Genomic DNA, 17,146 nt, shown 5'->3' on the forward strand with positions numbered 1-17,146 from the left:
AAAATACCCGTTTTGGTATTCTAAAGGCTTACTACTGACTCTAAAGCGAAAAGATTATTATCACCGGAAATTCAAACGCGGTGGTCATCAGAGTGACCGAGATTCTTATCTCTCCCTGCGCAAGGAGGTTAAAAAACTCCTGTCTCTAGCTAAAAAGCAACACGCTACCAATACCTTCACCAAATCATTGGACAATCCTAAACACCTATGGGACTTTGTGAACAATAGAATCAAGAACAAAGCCCCACTGATTTCTCTTAACATTGACAGTACGCTAACTTCTGACCCGGAGAATCTGGCTAAGGAATTCTGTTACAATTTTAAAAACATTGCAACCGACTCGCTACAAGATGCCTCTAATTACTCTCTGAAAGATTTTAAATTTGAAAACACCCTTAATAACTTACACGTAAAAGAAGTTGATGTTCGTATCACCATTAAAGATTTTAAACTAACTAAGTCAACTGGAATTGACAACATACCGCTATTTATCATTAAAGGCTGCTCCGACACGCTCGCTCCACTACTCTGCCACATTTTTACATTATCCCTAAAAACAGGCGTTTTCCCCTCGCTCTGGAAGACTGTCGTAGTTTAGCCGATTTTTAAATCAGGATTTTCGGGAGATCCCAAAAATTATCGCCCAATATCCCTCCTTTTCTGCTTCGCAAAAATATTTGACTCTAATTCAAAAACTATTGTACAATTGGTTTAAACCGCATTTCCCTGAGACACAGCACGGCTTCATCGCTTCACGCTCCGTCGAGACGAACCATATTTATTTCTTAAACGACGTCATGCCTCCTGTGCTGAGTCGCGGCCAAGTCGATGTCATTTCAATTGACCTATCTAAGGCTTTCGACAGGGTTTCGCACCCCCTGCTTTTACGAAAACTCGAACTATACGGACTCGCCGGCCAAGCTCTACGCTGTATGAGTGACTACCTAACTGATAGGAAAAATGTTATTAAATGTAACGGTTGCGTTACAAGCGTTACTTACGCAACAATTTGCGGGGTACCCCAGGGAAGTTCCCTAGGCCCCCTGCTTTACAACATTTACGTAAATGACCTTCCATCAGCGATTGAAAATTCTAATCTGCAACAATTTGCGGACGATAATAAAATTTACAAATTAATTCCAAGCGCCGCGGACTGCAACCTACTCCAACAAGATCTCGTAAACGTCAGTAACTGGTGTCTCTCCAATAACCTACTCATAAACGACAACAAGAGCCTTACAGCCACTTTCACTAGAAAAGTAAATGCTACATACTTTGCGTATAAAATCAACGACCGCCCGGTCCCTAGAACAGATACTTTAAAAGACCTCTGTATTATATTAGACACGGGACTCTTTTACCGGGAACACATTTCCAACTTGAATTCTGTACGTTGTTTCAAGCTTCTTTACCTTAGCCTCGTTAGGTCAAAACTAACGTACGATATTCTTTCCTGGGGAGGTTGCGCTGACTACCTCTTTAATAAAGTAGAAAGTATAAGTCACTCATGACTTGGCCCGTAACCAAATATTGTAAATTCACCATGAAATAACAATAATAAACTTGAACTTGAACTTGAACTTGAACTTGTGTGCAAAGGAAATTCATTGAATTAGCCCATACCTACTTTCTTAAAAACAAACCATACGATTACGATTTTTTGTTAAACCACTTACACTTAGACACTGTGAAATTATTTTCCGATAAGCGTGAATTGTTGTTTCTACGAAACACAAAAAAAAATTTAAACTTATCAATTTAACCGAAAAATTAAATCTTAACGTTCCACAATATGGTACTAGAAACCCAACCACCTTTAATAATAATTGTAATATTAAATCTCCCTTACAACGTATGCAGGGTACTTGCAATTCGTACAATGATGTTATAGACATTTTCGCGTGTAAATATTCTGATATTTTAAAATTGAAGTAGGGTGGTTTATCTCTCCTGCAATACTGTGTTGTTTAAATTTCATTTTAAATTTTATGTACTCAAAATGTTTTGTTCGCCATTCCAAAGTGTATATCCTTGTTGGCGCATTCTGCGCTGTTGATGTGCACTGTAAATAAAATCATTTCATTTCATTTCATTTCCAGGAATTCCCGAGAACTCCATGAGAATAGCAGTATCGTGCACCATTTAACTCCTGCTCTATCTGATTTAAATGCAACTCAAATTATTCCTGACATTAGTATCGACATGGATTCTCCACTCGCTCAACCAAGGTTCTTATCATTTCCCCAAACGATTATTAGGGGTCAAAAACGAAGTTTCAATAGTATTTATTATGTAAAATATCCCTTTTTGGAATATTCTGTTGAAAATGACATGGTATACTGTTTTTGCTACCGTCATTTTCCAAGCAGTGGTAAAAAAACATATTTCACAACTGGTTTTAAAAATTGGAAAAATATGAATGAGAAATTTCACGAACATTTTACTTCCGAGAAATCGACCCACCAATTAGCGGAAACGAATTACATACATTTTTAGTTCCACATCAAGATATATATATATCGAAGTGGGACTATTGCTATGGACGGATTGTCGTTAAGTGTTGTGTGGTTTGTTTGTTTGTTTGTTTGGTGTGGAAAGCAACGACACGGCAGATGGCGCTGCGAAAATAATTTGCAGTTTTAGCGATCCCGGGATTCGAACTCTCAAACGGCTAGTCAAAAACTCCAAGTCACGACGCCTCTACGCTCTCGGCCACTGGAAGCTTACCATATTTGTTCGGAACTTCTACTGTATTCTCGTCAGTTTTAGCGACGCGGAGGGGAGTTGGCTAGTTAAGTTGTCGAAATTCTTGTCCCTTTTTACGCCTTATTTTACGTATATTTTCGGAGTTTAAGGTCAAGTGAACCTCAAACTTCGCGTCGGGTGGTGGGTGGTGGGCACACTCGCTTAAGATGCCTTGCTCGAAAGTGAGTACTCGAATAAACGAGCTCGAAAATTTTAAATGTTCGGGTGGTGAGCAGTGGTAGGTGGGCACACTCGCTTAAGATGCCTCGCTCGAAAGTGAGTACTCGAATAAACGAGCTCGAAAATTTTAAATGTTCGGGTGGTGGGCTGTGGTAGGTGGGCACACTCGCTTAAGATGCCTCGCTCGAAAGTGAGTACTCGAATAAACGAGCTCGAAAATTTTAAATGTTCGGGTGGTGAGCAGTGGTAGGTGGGCACACTCGCTTAAGATACCTCTCTCGAAAGTGAGTACTCGAATAAACGAGCTCGAAAATTTTAAATGCCCTCTTCCCCATATGTACTTATAAATGCTCTAAAAGCCCCACACCGAGATACTTATTTTCTTATTTAAATAAATAAATAAATAAACAATAAAGTTCTTTCAGTTTGTAGCTCACGACGTCGCCAATGTTATATGTGTATTGAAGGAAAACGATAAACTTAACAAATGAAAATCTATATTTTATTCATCGTAAACATTAAAAAGGTTATAAAAAATTTCTGACAAGGGTAGCAATAACCGCAAACATCAGGTTTAATTATTTAAAAAATTTAATCACCGAGATAATATAAAATCACATGGCGTGAACAGCTTTTGTATTAGTTTGATCACCCGGGTATCCTGAGGGTGGGCGGTGGCCACTCTTTAACATAGGATGGTAAATTATATATCAAACGCTAGAAAATCATATGGCCTCAACAGCTTTTGTATTGGTTTGCCCACCCGGTTATCCTGAGGGTAGGCGGTGGCCACTCTTTAACATAGGATGGTAAATTATATATCAAATGATAGGAACTCACATGGCCTCAACAGCTTTTGTATTGGTTTGCCCACCCGGGTATCCTGAGGGTGGGCGGCACCCACTCTTTAACTTAGAATGGCAATTTATATATCAAACGATAAGAAATCACGTAGCCTCAACAGTTTTTGTATTAGTTTGCCTACCTGTGTCTACTAAGGGTGTATGGGTTGCCCACTCGAATACACTGATGTGGAACTAATATTACGGCCTGGGCCGACTTGTTTACAGTCTAAGAAACGAGGAGCTATAACTTCACAGATAAATAAGCAACACCGTTTAGATACTATTCGAAACAGATAAGTTTTATCCGCCCATGTGCAAATTGTTTTAACATGCGCTCAACAGGATATCGCGTTAAGAGGGCATCGAGAGAACGACAATCAGCAAAATCGTGGAAATTTCATTGAAATCCTAGAATTGTTAAAGCGCATTGCACCTGACTTAAAGAAAAAAGTAGATAGCATGCCCAATGTAGCAAAATATACCCACGGATCAATACAAAACGAGCTTATTAACACTAGTGGTGCACTTGTTCAAAGAATGATTATTCAGGATATTAATGATTCGGGTGGTTTTTACGCAATAATTGCTGACGAAACTAGGGACAAAGGCGGTGTAGAACAACTAAGTGTTTGTGTTCGATTTACCACCACTAAGGGAGAGGTTCTTGAAAGGTTTTTGTCTTTTGTTGATTTACATAAATTTGACGCTGAATCTTTATCTTCCGCGATTATTAATATTCTTTTATCAAATGGGTTAAAAATATCAAACTGTGTAGCGCAAACATATGACGGAGCGAGTGTAATGAGTGGAAGTAAGTCGGGAGTGAACATTAGGATTAAGGATGCTGTGGGTGGGATGTGTCCATATGTGCACTGTTACGCCCATCGCCTAAATTTAGTTTTGGTGGATACCTGTAAGAATGTACCAATAATTCGTGAAACACTTGGTTTGTTACAGGCAATTTATACATTTCAAAGTAATTCGTCACTTCGAAGTGAGTATTTTCAAGAGGCCCAACAAGAGCTTGAATACGATGTAATATTAAAATTACCCCAGAGTTGTGACACTAGATGGTCCAGTAAAAAAAAATGTATACATTTTTTTAGAACTAGATATAATGCTGTAGTTTTAGCTTTAGAAAACTTAATTGAAAGTGGCAAATCTGAGGAAGCAGCCGAATGTAGAGGGTACCATTCCCAGCTTCAAAATTTCAGCATTTTATTAATTGTCGTAGCATTAGATGAGATTTTAGGCGTAACAAATGTGTTGTCTGAATATTTGCAAAATCCAAAAGCCGTAGCAATTTGCGGTGCCCCAATAAAAAAGTTAGAAACAGACCGAAATTCTGAAAGATTCGATCAAATTTGGGATGTTGCGAAACAATTAGCTCTCTCAGCCTCAATTCCAGTACCAGAAAAGAATAGTTCCGTCAAAGTACCCATGAAAAGAAAAATTATTCAAAACAAAAGGTTAAAAGGTACCATAATAACGGGTACTATAGGAAGTCGGGAAACGGAGTTCAAAACTATTGGCGACCAACTTAAAGCAACTTATTTTGAAATTTTAGATAGATTCGTATTAGAAATGAAAAAAAGATTGTTAGAAAATTGTTCTATTTATGAAGAACTTTGCGCATCAGACCCAAATTCGAGCGAATTTTTGAACGTTGAAAAAATTACTGCGTTTTGTCAAAACTACAAAAGATTTAATTTTGAAATGGAGTCTCTGAAAAATCAGGTCAACGTTGCTAAAATGTTATTTAGTACCAAAAGCGGTGAAAACATAAACACAGAAAGTTTGCAAACGCAGCTTGAAACCAATGAATATCTTAAACCTCAAAATTTGCAAAATGTTTCCGATTGCTATAAATATTTATTGACATACGAGCAGGCATTCCCAGATCTCGTAAAATATTTCCAAATTGTATTATGCATACCTGTTGCTAATACTATTTCAGAGCGTAGTTTTAGTACACTTAATAGACTCGAATCATTTTTAAGAACAACAATGTCTGAAAATCGATTAACAAATTTAGCCTTGCTCTCTATAAATAGATATTTATCTAATAGGTTAAGAGACAATCCTTTGTTGGTTGTTGACGAGTTTAGTAAAAAAAAGAGAAGAGTGCAATTTATACTTTGAGTTAAATTTTCAAATTTTTAAATATGTAGAAGCTATAAGAGACATATTGGAGGGCAAGCCACAGCTGCCACCAAATTAAAAGGGGTAACTAAAATGGTAAGGGCCACAAAATTCTTAGGGGCCACAAAATATTTAGCCCACCCGTGAAAAAACCTTAGCGCCGCTACTGCCTTGAACACGTTTTACTTCAATGTCCGGCCGTGGAGGTTTGTGAGGAAATTCAAGATTGAAGAGAGTCTTCTTTTCATTTGCCCTTGGAAGCCCTTCTTGGTTTCACGATAACTAACTGGAACTCATCACTTCTGAAGCATCTACTGAATAAATGGCACTGGAAGAAACGGGATATATTGCAGGGGAAGTGACCAAATCCAGAATTTCTTCTTTACTCTTTTGTGACCGCTTAAATTTTTATTGTGTGAATTCTATAACTATATATTTTTAATTAATATTTTGTATATTCCTGATAACTGATTGTTCTCCCCAAAGCGGAGCCGCCCTGATCTAAAAGGGTGCGTATTGTACGCAAATCAAATAAACTATTCATTCATTCTTAACATTCACATATATCGACCCCCCCCCTCCCCTTTACGAATTTCTGGCAACGCCACTGATTCAACACCTTACTAATTACCATCTTTAAGGGTTTTGAATGTCTTTGAAGACATGGATCGAGGTCATTGAAATTTTCATTGGTGAATGACCTCTTACACTTTTTATACACTCTAAAATTTTCAAATTCGTACCTAAAACACATTTTGAGTTACTAGCTTGTATCGTTTTTTAGTTAACACCCTGTATATATTTTCTTTCCCACTATCATCCCTCTTTCGGCTTCCCGTTGCTATGCAACGTCTTTTGAAATTTGGTCCTTTTCAAATGTTAGGCTTAGCTTTTTAATTGGTGTTTTTATAAATTAACCTGGCCTTATTGTTTGAATGTAGCTACTACGTCACAACTTTAAATTTTGTAATATTACGAGCGCGCGTTTAGGACCAAGAAACCCATAGACATGTTTCATATGTCTATCCAGAAACCTCGGATTTTTACGTGCGCGTCAAAACTATTCAAATAAAGCTATGACATCGTGACGTAAGAGCAACATAAAAACAAGGTCGGTAATCGTAGCTGAATTTATAAAAATAACTATTCGGATTATTGTGACTATTCGCGACCGAAACGAGTCTAGGTGGCGTCTAGGAGCAACAAATACAAGAGGTACGCAGCTAGCCTTTAAACACGCTAACGCAATGTTGTGTACAAATTTCATTGGACGAGCTTTTACGCTGAACGTTTTACGGTCGGGGGAAGACAATTTACGAATTTTCCCCTTCCGACAGCAGAAGGCACTAAAGCATGTAACCAATGAAAAATGTACAGAAGAAAATGCACGACTTTTAACGGGTTGCGTTCTCCTTGTGTGGGGTGCTGTCTTTGTTGCTCCTACGTGACGTAACGGCGCTAGCTTCTCCAATGTAGCACCTATAATCTAGCGTCGGCTACAGCCTACAGTCAAATTAAAAAGTAATAAGAACCTTTATTTTAAACAAACTTATCAAAATATAAGCAAACGATGTACAAATTATAATATAAATAATGATACTTGTATTTTAAAGTCTAATTTATGAATAATGATAAGGAAAAAATAATAGCATTGGCTTTAGCCGCTACCAAGAGAAGAAAAAGAGTCTGCCTCGAGAGCCCTCCCCGAGTCCCCTAGCTTCTACCCAAAGACTATATAAATTCTTACAATATAATAATAATATAATAGATAGTCTTTGCTTCTACCATAGGTTTCCTGAAAACTTCGCCTACCTCCCTCTTACCAAGCATCCTGTATGTTAGAACTTAAAAGGATATGAGGCCAGGGACGATAAATGGCAGCGCCGTTGGTGGGTCATGCGCGATAGAGAATCCGTCTTTAGATTCCGTCAAGGACAAAACATGGAGGAAGCACCGCCAAAATTTGTCGAGTAGAAACAAGACGTCCCACGTTTAGAGGCTCTCTTAATATCGACAGCGCTGCCGGCGTTTTGAAAACACGGGCTATCCTTTTAACATATAGGATCCTTGCTCTTCCCACGGCCAACTTTGATCACGCGCTGTTCGCGCTACTACGGCCAACACATTCGTCGAAATTCCGCGAGCAAGGATTTTCCCCCTATAAACTGTACTATAATGTGTAGGAGTTCAGCGCCACGCTCGGTGGTTATATTGTCTTCAATGTAAAAACTATACTAAAAATAATAATCCGCTAGGGGCGCTGACGTCATACACATCTTTTGCTCATAGGTTAACACAGAAACGTCAACGAATGAGATGGCCGCTGTAGCGCGAGAGATGCGCGAGAAATCAAAGTTGGCCGTGCTCTTACCCACTATAGAGTAGTAGCACTCCGTAGCTTTGGCCATGGCCGCCATTGTGGGCACGAATTTTTTATGAATAGGAAAAAGCATGGGTGACGTCGTGTGACGTAGCACTGCCATTACTATATACCAGCGAGTCAATCATATTGTTCAAATTCAAATCTTTTTTTTTTAATAGTACCCGCGACACTAGCGACCATAGTAGGAATTCGGGTAAACTCAGGAATAACGCATTTTCAAAGAGCTACGCCCGTCAAATGTAAACATGCACAAGGGGGAAAGAACACAACGGAGAAGTTGGAAATTTTCATGGCCCATGGAGGCAGCGTCGAGGCAGACTCTTTTTGTTCTATGTCTCTTGCCGCTACCTATGTTTCAATGACGTAGCGATAATTTTCAGTCGCGTTATTATCTATTTTTTTAAAAATGGGCGGAGTTGACTCCCTTTAAAGACCCACAAAATCGTTTGAATTTCAAAAATAATAATGCCAAAATTAGATTGGTCGTATCTGTGAACAGAAGGTTCAGAAGGGGCGGAGCTATCTGAAATTCTTGATTCTAATGATTCAGTGACCCTTTAACTCGCAACATTGTTACCTCTAAAAGGCACGTAGTTTGAAAGTCTGTTAAATAATTGTACCTTTGTTCATAGTCTTTTGGGTGTCTTTTAATTTACGAAATATAAATGGTTTTTTTTTACAAAATCGACAATTGTTTTTGGCCATCCCCATAAACCAAAAATTACCCAAATTAATTTGGCAATTTCTCACTCTTTACATACTGATAGTTTATATACATGCATACGTACTTTCTGATGGGTTCCAACATCAAAAAACAAGTGTTATAAATTAATTCTTTCTAACTTTACGTTTTTTACGTTTTAACCCCAATTAACAAGCAATCATTTTTATTTTTCATTTCTTGTCTCATAGTCTTAAATAAAATTTTGATATATTAAATACTACAGTAAGATTAAGAGATCTAGTTCAAAATTAGGGATTTACTTCAACAGACACATCGCGGGGAACTGGATGGATTCTTTTTATATCCTAACGTAGCTAGGAGATAAATGTATAAAATAGTTTTTCTTGTCTGCATTTTTAAAATCAGTGCGTTGCCTCAATTGAAAGTTTAATTTTTTTAATTGAATAAAAGGACTCTTGTAAGCTAACAAGGTTTTTTATGTGAGGATAAATATTCTCGTCACAAAAATATTTTTCCTCTTAGCAGTCACCCCCAAATCGAAACTTCTTTACAATATCTTTTCTCAAACAACTTCTTAAAAATAAACCTGATTCTGAACAAATTACGTCTGATTTTTAATTCAAAAAATTAAACGAGAGGTGATGGGTAAAACGTTTTTGAAAGTGTTCGGAAATAATACAAGTCAATTTTAAAAATTGCCTACAGGGACTCTTCTGAAGTAGATAGCGAGACCTAACAAGATACCCAATATTGTCATAATGTACAGATCCCAATCTGGGCCAAATAAACTGGTCATGAAGCTAAGCGGAAGCATGTTATCCCACTGATACTAAAAATATTAGAATAATAAGTTCTTATTTTTCCAATGAAATTTAGGAATTGCGAATTAATGCTCACCTCAGTCATGTATTTGACACTATAGAGCAATCCCAGTTTAGTTAAGGCTAACGCAACTGGTACTTGGGCATCCGCGCTGGTATCTGCTGCCATATCGTAGTACCTTTTGGCCAAATGAATATCCTGCTTGATAGATTAAATTTATATTTATTGTTAAGCCTTTGTTGTCATTTAGGCTTAAATAAACCTGTTTCATTCCAAGACCCTGCTCGTGCATGTATCCCAAATTGAACATGGCTTGAGCATTGCGCTGTTGTTCAGAAGCTATTCTGTAATGAGTAGCAGCTGTTTCGTAGTCAACCGTAGTACCGCAACCGTAGTAATGATAATCTCCCAATTTTACACGAGCAATAGAATATCCTGTAATTATGCAACGGCATCTGTTATCAGCTTCTGAGAAGGAATAGTAAAGCAGCTCTACCTTGCCCCGCAGCTCTATTCCAGTACATCAAGGCTCGCACGAGGCTTTCATTTTTTGGAAATAAATCGACTTCCCCTGAATGGGCAAACAGATACAAGAAAGGTCAAGAACGCGTTAAGCCTACTTAACACACCAGACCAAGACGAGAGAAAATCTAATACCTCTGTCCAGAATAAAAGCGGCATTGCTCTGGGCGACTTCGTAGCCCAACTCAGCCATGAACGTGTATTTAGTCAGTGAATCTTTCAGTCTGCCTTCTTTGTGATCGTTATGGGCTTGCATCAATTTTTCTCCCCATCTTCCTCGTTCTGCCACATTTTTGAACAACTGAGAAAAAAAATTTATATGTATCATTGATAAATCATTACGGGAATTTTTTAATTAATTCATATTGCAAATTCAAACATTTAAAGTTTCTAGCTAGAAATTTGCACTTCCAAAGCCTAATTTTACACAAAACTAGGACTAACTGAAAACCAACAGGACTCAACTAGTGATGTGTTGTTATGACTAGGTGGTACCACTTACTAGAGAAAACGGAACGGCGGGATGCACCGATATATCGGCCTATTTTTCTAATACTGGTATCGGCCAATATCCACTTAGCTTGAGCCGATATTGGCCAATACCGGTATTAGAAAAATATTTTCACGAAAAACTTTTAAAAATTAGAAAATTATCGATTAACTATTGATAATATAATAATATTTTATTTGATTGTACGCGTCACAGCAGACTTCAGAAGCTAGATCATACCTTTTTTTAAACAGGGGTTTTACAATTGTAAACAAATAAAAAACACCAATATTCGGTTTGTGATAGAAAATATGTATCACGTAAAATGAAAAGAAACGTATTTCGATATGCTCTTGCAAACTTTTTTCATGAAAAATTAGAATAATATGGGATGACAGTGAACTGAACCATCTTTTACAATGAGTTTATCATATACACTACTGTTATGAAAGATAACTTTGTTAATATTGGCCGCGAATAGTCGATATCTCGGCTGTTCCCATATCGGTGCATCCCTAGACTCAACAATTATAATATTTACCTCAACTGCAGTTTGACAAGAGCGAGCAGTTCCAGTTCCAGTAGCGTGCATTTGACCTAAGTTGTAGAAGGCCAAAACATGGCCAGACTGAGAAGCCAATGTGTAATATTTAATGGCCATTTTGTAATCCCGGTTGACACCAAGACCACCTATAAATAAAGAAAATTACTAATACATCTGTAAATAAAAACTGCATTTAAATAGAATTTACCATAAAACATATTTCCTAACTGAAGTTGTCCATCAACCCAGCCATGACTAGCAGCCATTGAAAAGAATTTGAAAGCTTTTGAGTGATCCTGAAAATTGACAATGTCCATGAATAGTATTTCAGAGAGTCAGTTATTATGTAGATTACCTTTGGAACTCCTTTTCCATACAGATACATTAAGCCCAGTCCACTTTGTCCCACCGGATTATTCTAAAAAACCATTTAATATTGAATTTTTCCAATAATGAAGAATGATGTAAAGTATATATACCTTTTCCGCAGCCATAGTAAAGTACTTAAATGCAGTTTCGTTATTCTGCTTTACAGCTGGACCACCTTCCAAGTACATCTACAAATAAATAGCAAAATAATTTTTACATTATTTTTATTAATCATTATTCATATTAATTAATCATTATTTCTATTTGTTAATCATTATTTCTATTTATTAATCATTATTCATATTTATTCATCTTTATTCGTATTTATTAATCTTTATTCATATTTATTAATCTTTATTCATATTTATTTATCTTTATTCATATTTATTAATCGTCATTTATATTTATTAATTATTAGTTATATTTATTAATCATTATTTACATTTATTAATCATTATTCATATTTAGTTATCGTTATTCCTTATTCTTATTTAGTAATCGTTATTCATTATTCATATTTATTAATCATTTATATTTATCATATTAATCAATTAATAATTATATTATTTGTGTAATGATTATTTATTACTTAACTATTATATTAATTAATCATTTGTAAATTATCTAATTCATTGATTAAATATTAAATATTTGTATTAATTATTACTTATTAATAATAATATGAATTTTCTTATACATAATATTTCTTGATTACCGTACCTTTCCCAGGAAAGCCATCGCATTTGCATTTCCAGCATCAGCAGCTTGCATGAAGTAGTTTAAGGCACGCTATGTAAAGTAAAACTCGTCTAATTAGAAAAAGATTTAACTAATATAATAAATAATAAATACTTCATGGTCTTGTTCAACTCCTCGTCCTCCTTGATAGTGCAACTGACCCAAACCAACCTACAAAATATTTATCTGTATTTAGAACTAAAGAAAATGAAAATTTAATTTAATTAAGCAACAACACAATTACCTGAGCTTGAACATCTCCTTTGTCCGCCAGAAACTGGTAATACTGAATTAAATCGTCATCCAATATTCCAGTCAATGATCCTGGATTTTCTATTTCGTCGAACAGTCTGATTCTTTGAATAACGCTACCTCCGCTGAAGGAAACTTCTTGTTCGACTAAATAAAAAGAAAAATTTAGATACTAATAAATTATAAATAAATAAAAAATACACACCAGTCTTAGCCACTTTCCGATAAAATGCCAAGGCAGATTCGCAACTACTCGTGACTCCAACTCCCGATAGGTGCCTATAACCCTATCAAAAAAAAAGATTTTTTTTCAATAAATAGAGACACTACTTTAAAGCATTTACCATTGCCATTTGGGCCCAAGGATTTCCACCTAATGCTCCAAACATATAATAAACTAAAGCCTTTGCTTGACTAGAATTGTACCCTAAACCCACAGCGTGCATGAATCCAAGATGCTAATGGTAAGAAAAAAATAATGTAGAACAAAATTCCTTAAAATAATATCAGATAATTTACCATTTGGGCATAAGGGGATCCTTCGGCAGCTAATTCTTCAAATATTTCTTTGGCTCGAGTTATATTTTGAGGAATGGCATCACCCAAGAGTAGTGCGTGGCCTAGTAATTCACTGGCCTTTTTGTGTCCCAAAGCAGCAGCTGCTTCAATGTAAAAGTACCCTCTGGAAAAATATACGTATTTAAAAGTGAGATGTTATCAATATATTATCGTAAAATAAAATTACTTCTTCTTATCTGGTTTCGTCATATTTAGTATAAGACTTCCATTATCAAATAGCTCTTTAGCTAAAAAATTAATTTATCATTATAAATTTGCAAATTTTATTAAGTGAGTTGCCCTTTTGGGAAATTATTATAATATACCTTGTTTTTCATCTTCCGTTAGCTCTGTTTCTGGAACATTTTCTAAAAGATCTTTTTTGGAGCTTTCATCAATTAAATTTGAGTCTTTATTTTCATTTTTTTCACCTTCATCGCCAAAGAAATTATTTATGTCAAGATTGTCATCTTCGTCAGTTTGATCTTCCAAGTCTCCATTTAGAATAATAACGACAGGTTTATCCGTGATTTTTGGGTTTTGGAAAGGTTCTTCCCTCTTCTCAGAGGGTTGATTCGATTCCGAAGATTTGTGAGGTGCATTATCACTTTTATCACTAACACTTCCCGTTTCCATAGAATTACTTTGTACATCACCACTATCTTCTGTATTGGCAGTATTGGAACTAGTTTTTAACACAGATTCTTTGTTAGTTTTGGTTTCAGGTTGTTCGCTTAAAATCCCTTCTAGAAGAAGAAGGGCCAAGCAAAACACAGCCAGTAGTCTTAATGACGCTGATGGTTTATAGTACATTATTAATGATTGAACAATTGAAGAGGAATGAAACGAATATGCTAAAATATGGTGTGCTAGTAGTGGAATATCTCGAAAAATTATGGTGAGAGGCTACATTTGTACCAATAGGACGATCAATTTAATCTTCTCGTTAATCTAGAATAAAAAATAAAAAATTATGTGAAATACAGATTTTGTTCGAAAGCCCAGCCTAAATACTTGGTATTCCAATTTGTAAATAATAAATCATACACTTACCACAACTTTGTCACATTATACATTCTTCCTTTTAAATTTAAATTTTAATGTAAATAGAGTAAGGATCGTCCTAAACTAGGACATTTTCGAAGGATGACGACGAACTGTACGAACAGCACACAGAGTGACAGAGGACAAGCTGCGAGCCTGCGGCTGCAAAGCTGACGTATCCAAAAAAAATGCCACGGACATAAGCTAAGAATACGAATGTAAAATAGTAATCACAAAAGCTGCCGGGCCTGTTACAAGACATCTACAGAAGACGTCTTGTCTAGTTTCTAAGTTTCGTTCGAAGTTATTATAATAAATATAAAAACTGGGCCCCAAGAGAGCCGTTGCTCTTTATCGGAACGAAACCCGTGGTGTATAACTCGTTTGTTCAAACACGGGCCCTTAGGCTGCACTGGCCTCGGTAATTTCTACCGTCTTCCCCGTTCTTTTGTCGGGCCTGGAGGGGGCAGGGGGTAATAGTGACACTCGGTAAAATACTATTTGCAAAAGTGACAAAATTAGGAAATGTGTACCAGTTCCTATACCTTTCAATGCTAAAGATTTATTGAATGATTGGATAAAGCGCTAAAGAATCAATAAGGCCGCTAGCCTTCTACGGCGCTTCCCTAGTTCCCGAATTAGTTCTCACCTCCCTTCCCAACTTTTATTTCGCGAGTAACATTCATTTCAGAAACGCTTCTCCATTAACACACACTTTTGATAATTGCAATTTGATAACTTTACAGTTTGTGTTTCCACCATTCACCTTGGTAAGTTGGTAACCCAGAACAATATGCAAGCTCAATAATGTCTGACACATGCGCAGTTGAACGAAAAGCAGACGAATTAGGTACTTTGACGTCAAACCTCGGTGACCTATGACGTCAGCTTAGGCTTCCCTTTTTTGTGAGAAGTACCATCCTAACAGTTAAATATGAATCCAGATTTAAGCATTTTTATCTAATTTGGCAATAGCAGAGTAGATCCTACGCGCTACGCTTTCATCAGTCAAAAGGTTTACTTAGGCAAGACGATTATAAATTACAAGAAAGAGCTGAGGAAAAAGGGAATATATAAGTAACCGTGTGTCAGTTTACTGCGGTCAAGAATTAAATGACATGTATTTGAGAGGATACTAAATAGTTTTAATAGGAAATATATTCGCGTGTTTTTTAGTTTTATATTTTACACGCATGCGCAATTTACGTGGTTAGCCCATACTTTTTAAAATTGTGTCGTTTTTGACTGTCGCCAGCTGGTGATCGACGCTGAATGTATATATCAGAACCAGGAATCCATACCTCTACTTGGAATGCTTATCGCGGCAGATTTTCGTCTCGATGTGGCTGACTGTTTTTTGACGTCACTATGTTAACTTAACAAACAACAACGTGATCGAGGGGAGCGCGCGCAAAGGGGATTCTTTTTTCTCTCGTAGGCGGGGCCAAAGCCGTCGGAGTGATCTTACCATACGCGATACGGTAGGATAAGCATTCCAAGTAGACGTATGGATTCCTGATAAGAACATAATCAAAAACTACATAACCGTAATGATTGCCATCTGAAAGCGATTTAATTTTAACAAAATAAATCGAAGTTTTAACCAAGTGTACACGACCTATGTACAAAAATTATTATTATTCGCGACCGAGAATTATCGCTACGCCCCCTTAACGAGAGACGATCCTAAAAAGGGACGTTCTTAACGAGGGACGTTTTTAACGAGGGACGATCCTAACGAGGGATGTTCCTAACGAGAGACGATCCTAAAAAGTGACTTTCCTTACAAGGGACGTTCCTAACGAGGGACGATCCTAACGACGGACGTTCCTAACGAGGGACGATCCTAACGACGGACGTTCCTAACGAGGGACGATCCTAACGACGGACGTTCATAACAAGGGACGATCCTAACAAGGGACGTTCCTTAAAATGAACGTTATTAACAAGGGACGTTCTTAATAAGGGACGTTCCTAAAAAGGGACGTTCCTAACAAGGGACTTTTCTAACATTGGACTTCCCTGACAAGGGACCTTCCTAACAATGGACGTTCCTAACAAGGGACGTTATTAACGAGGGACGTTCCTTAAAATGGACGTTCTTAATAAGGGACGTTCCTAAAAAGGGACGTTCCTAACAAGGGACGTTTCTAACATTGGACTTCCCTAACAATGGACGTTCCTAACAATGGACGTTCCTAACAAGAGACGTTCCTTACAAGGGACGTTCCTATCAATGGGCGTTCCTAACAAGGAACATTCCTTAAAAAGGACGTTCCTAACTTTGGGCGTTCTTTACAAGGGACATTGGGTTTTTGTATTCGGCTGTTGATAGTTATATTACTGTTTTTTGACGTGAAAGGCGAACCGAGAGCTAACGGTTTTGATTAACGTCTCAACATCCAAATGGCAGGGCTTCCACCAATTGTTTACGGTATACGTCTTATAGTCAAGGCCAGTAGCATCGGTTAGTATTCGAACCCGAATCTAGTAGACAATGCATGTACTTAATTATAGCTTAAGGGGTTTTACCGCTTGATGAACTCTCATTCGTACGAGGAGAGGATTTATTTTGGTTTTCCAACTTGTTTTACAAATGCCGCACACAATTCATTTTAAATTAATTAATTTGATCTTCTGCGTGAGAAAACACAAATGTTCTAAAACAAAAACTCACTTTGTAACTAAAAGAAACTATCACAATTTCAAGCTTTCTTACTTTAAACAAATTATCTCGAAGAATATTTTTAAAAATGATTTACTTGCTTATAACGATGTTTCAGATTCCTCTTGTCAGAAGCTTTGCTTGAGTATTTCAAAAGCTCTA

At 36.7% G+C, this 17,146-nt stretch overlaps 1 protein-coding gene across 3 annotated transcripts; it reads right to left on the reverse strand.

The window, feature by feature from the left end:
• Nucleotides 1–6,036: 6,036 nt before the first annotated feature.
• Nucleotides 6,037–14,466, reverse strand: Hrd3 (HMG-coA reductase degradation 3). 3 transcript variants are annotated; one of them, XM_090177246.1, is made up of 18 exons: nucleotides 14,329–14,466; nucleotides 13,602–14,226; nucleotides 13,463–13,523; nucleotides 13,237–13,399; nucleotides 13,062–13,175; nucleotides 12,923–13,004; nucleotides 12,710–12,864; nucleotides 12,580–12,636; nucleotides 12,448–12,516; nucleotides 11,838–11,915; nucleotides 11,714–11,776; nucleotides 11,567–11,654; nucleotides 11,356–11,504; nucleotides 10,460–10,625; nucleotides 10,299–10,373; nucleotides 10,065–10,237; nucleotides 9,878–10,003; nucleotides 6,037–6,240 (listed from the first exon to the last, which is right to left on the reverse strand). In XM_090177246.1, the coding sequence occupies exons 2-18, from the start codon at nucleotides 14,086–14,088 to the stop codon at nucleotides 6,157–6,159; spliced, it is 2,190 nt and encodes a 729-aa protein (XP_090033372.1). In that variant the 5' UTR covers nucleotides 14,089–14,226; nucleotides 14,329–14,466; the 3' UTR covers nucleotides 6,037–6,156. The 3 variants fall into 3 exon arrangements, with proteins under 3 accessions (XP_090033372.1, XP_090033371.1, XP_090033370.1); XM_090177245.1 differs by lacking the exon at nucleotides 6,037–6,240 and adding an exon at nucleotides 9,571–9,803 and having other exon boundaries at nucleotides 9,878–10,000; XM_090177244.1 differs by lacking the exon at nucleotides 6,037–6,240 and adding an exon at nucleotides 9,571–9,809 and having other exon boundaries at nucleotides 9,878–10,000.
• Between the last annotated feature and the right edge of the window lie 2,680 nt (nucleotides 14,467–17,146).

Source organism: Leiobunum rupestre, chromosome 6 (assembly GCF_980474605.1).
Source record: "Leiobunum rupestre chromosome 6, qqLeiRupe1.1.hap1, whole genome shotgun sequence".
Classification (NCBI taxonomy): Eukaryota; Metazoa; Arthropoda; class Arachnida; order Opiliones; family Sclerosomatidae; genus Leiobunum; species Leiobunum rupestre.

Bases quoted from the DNA above. Each gene is read 5' to 3' on its own strand.
- Hrd3 (XM_090177244.1), bottom strand. From the start codon at position 14,088: ATGTACTATAAACCATCAGCGTCATTAAGACTACTGGCTGTGTTTTGC. The intron at 13,176-13,236 runs GTAAATTATCTG...TCTTACCATTAG, and splicing joins GATCCCCTTATGCCCAAATG to CATCTTGGATTCATGCACGC. The intron at 10,626-11,355 runs GTAAATATTATA...TTTTTTTCTCAG, and splicing joins CTTGTCAAACTGCAGTTGAG to TTGTTCAAAAATGTGGCAGA.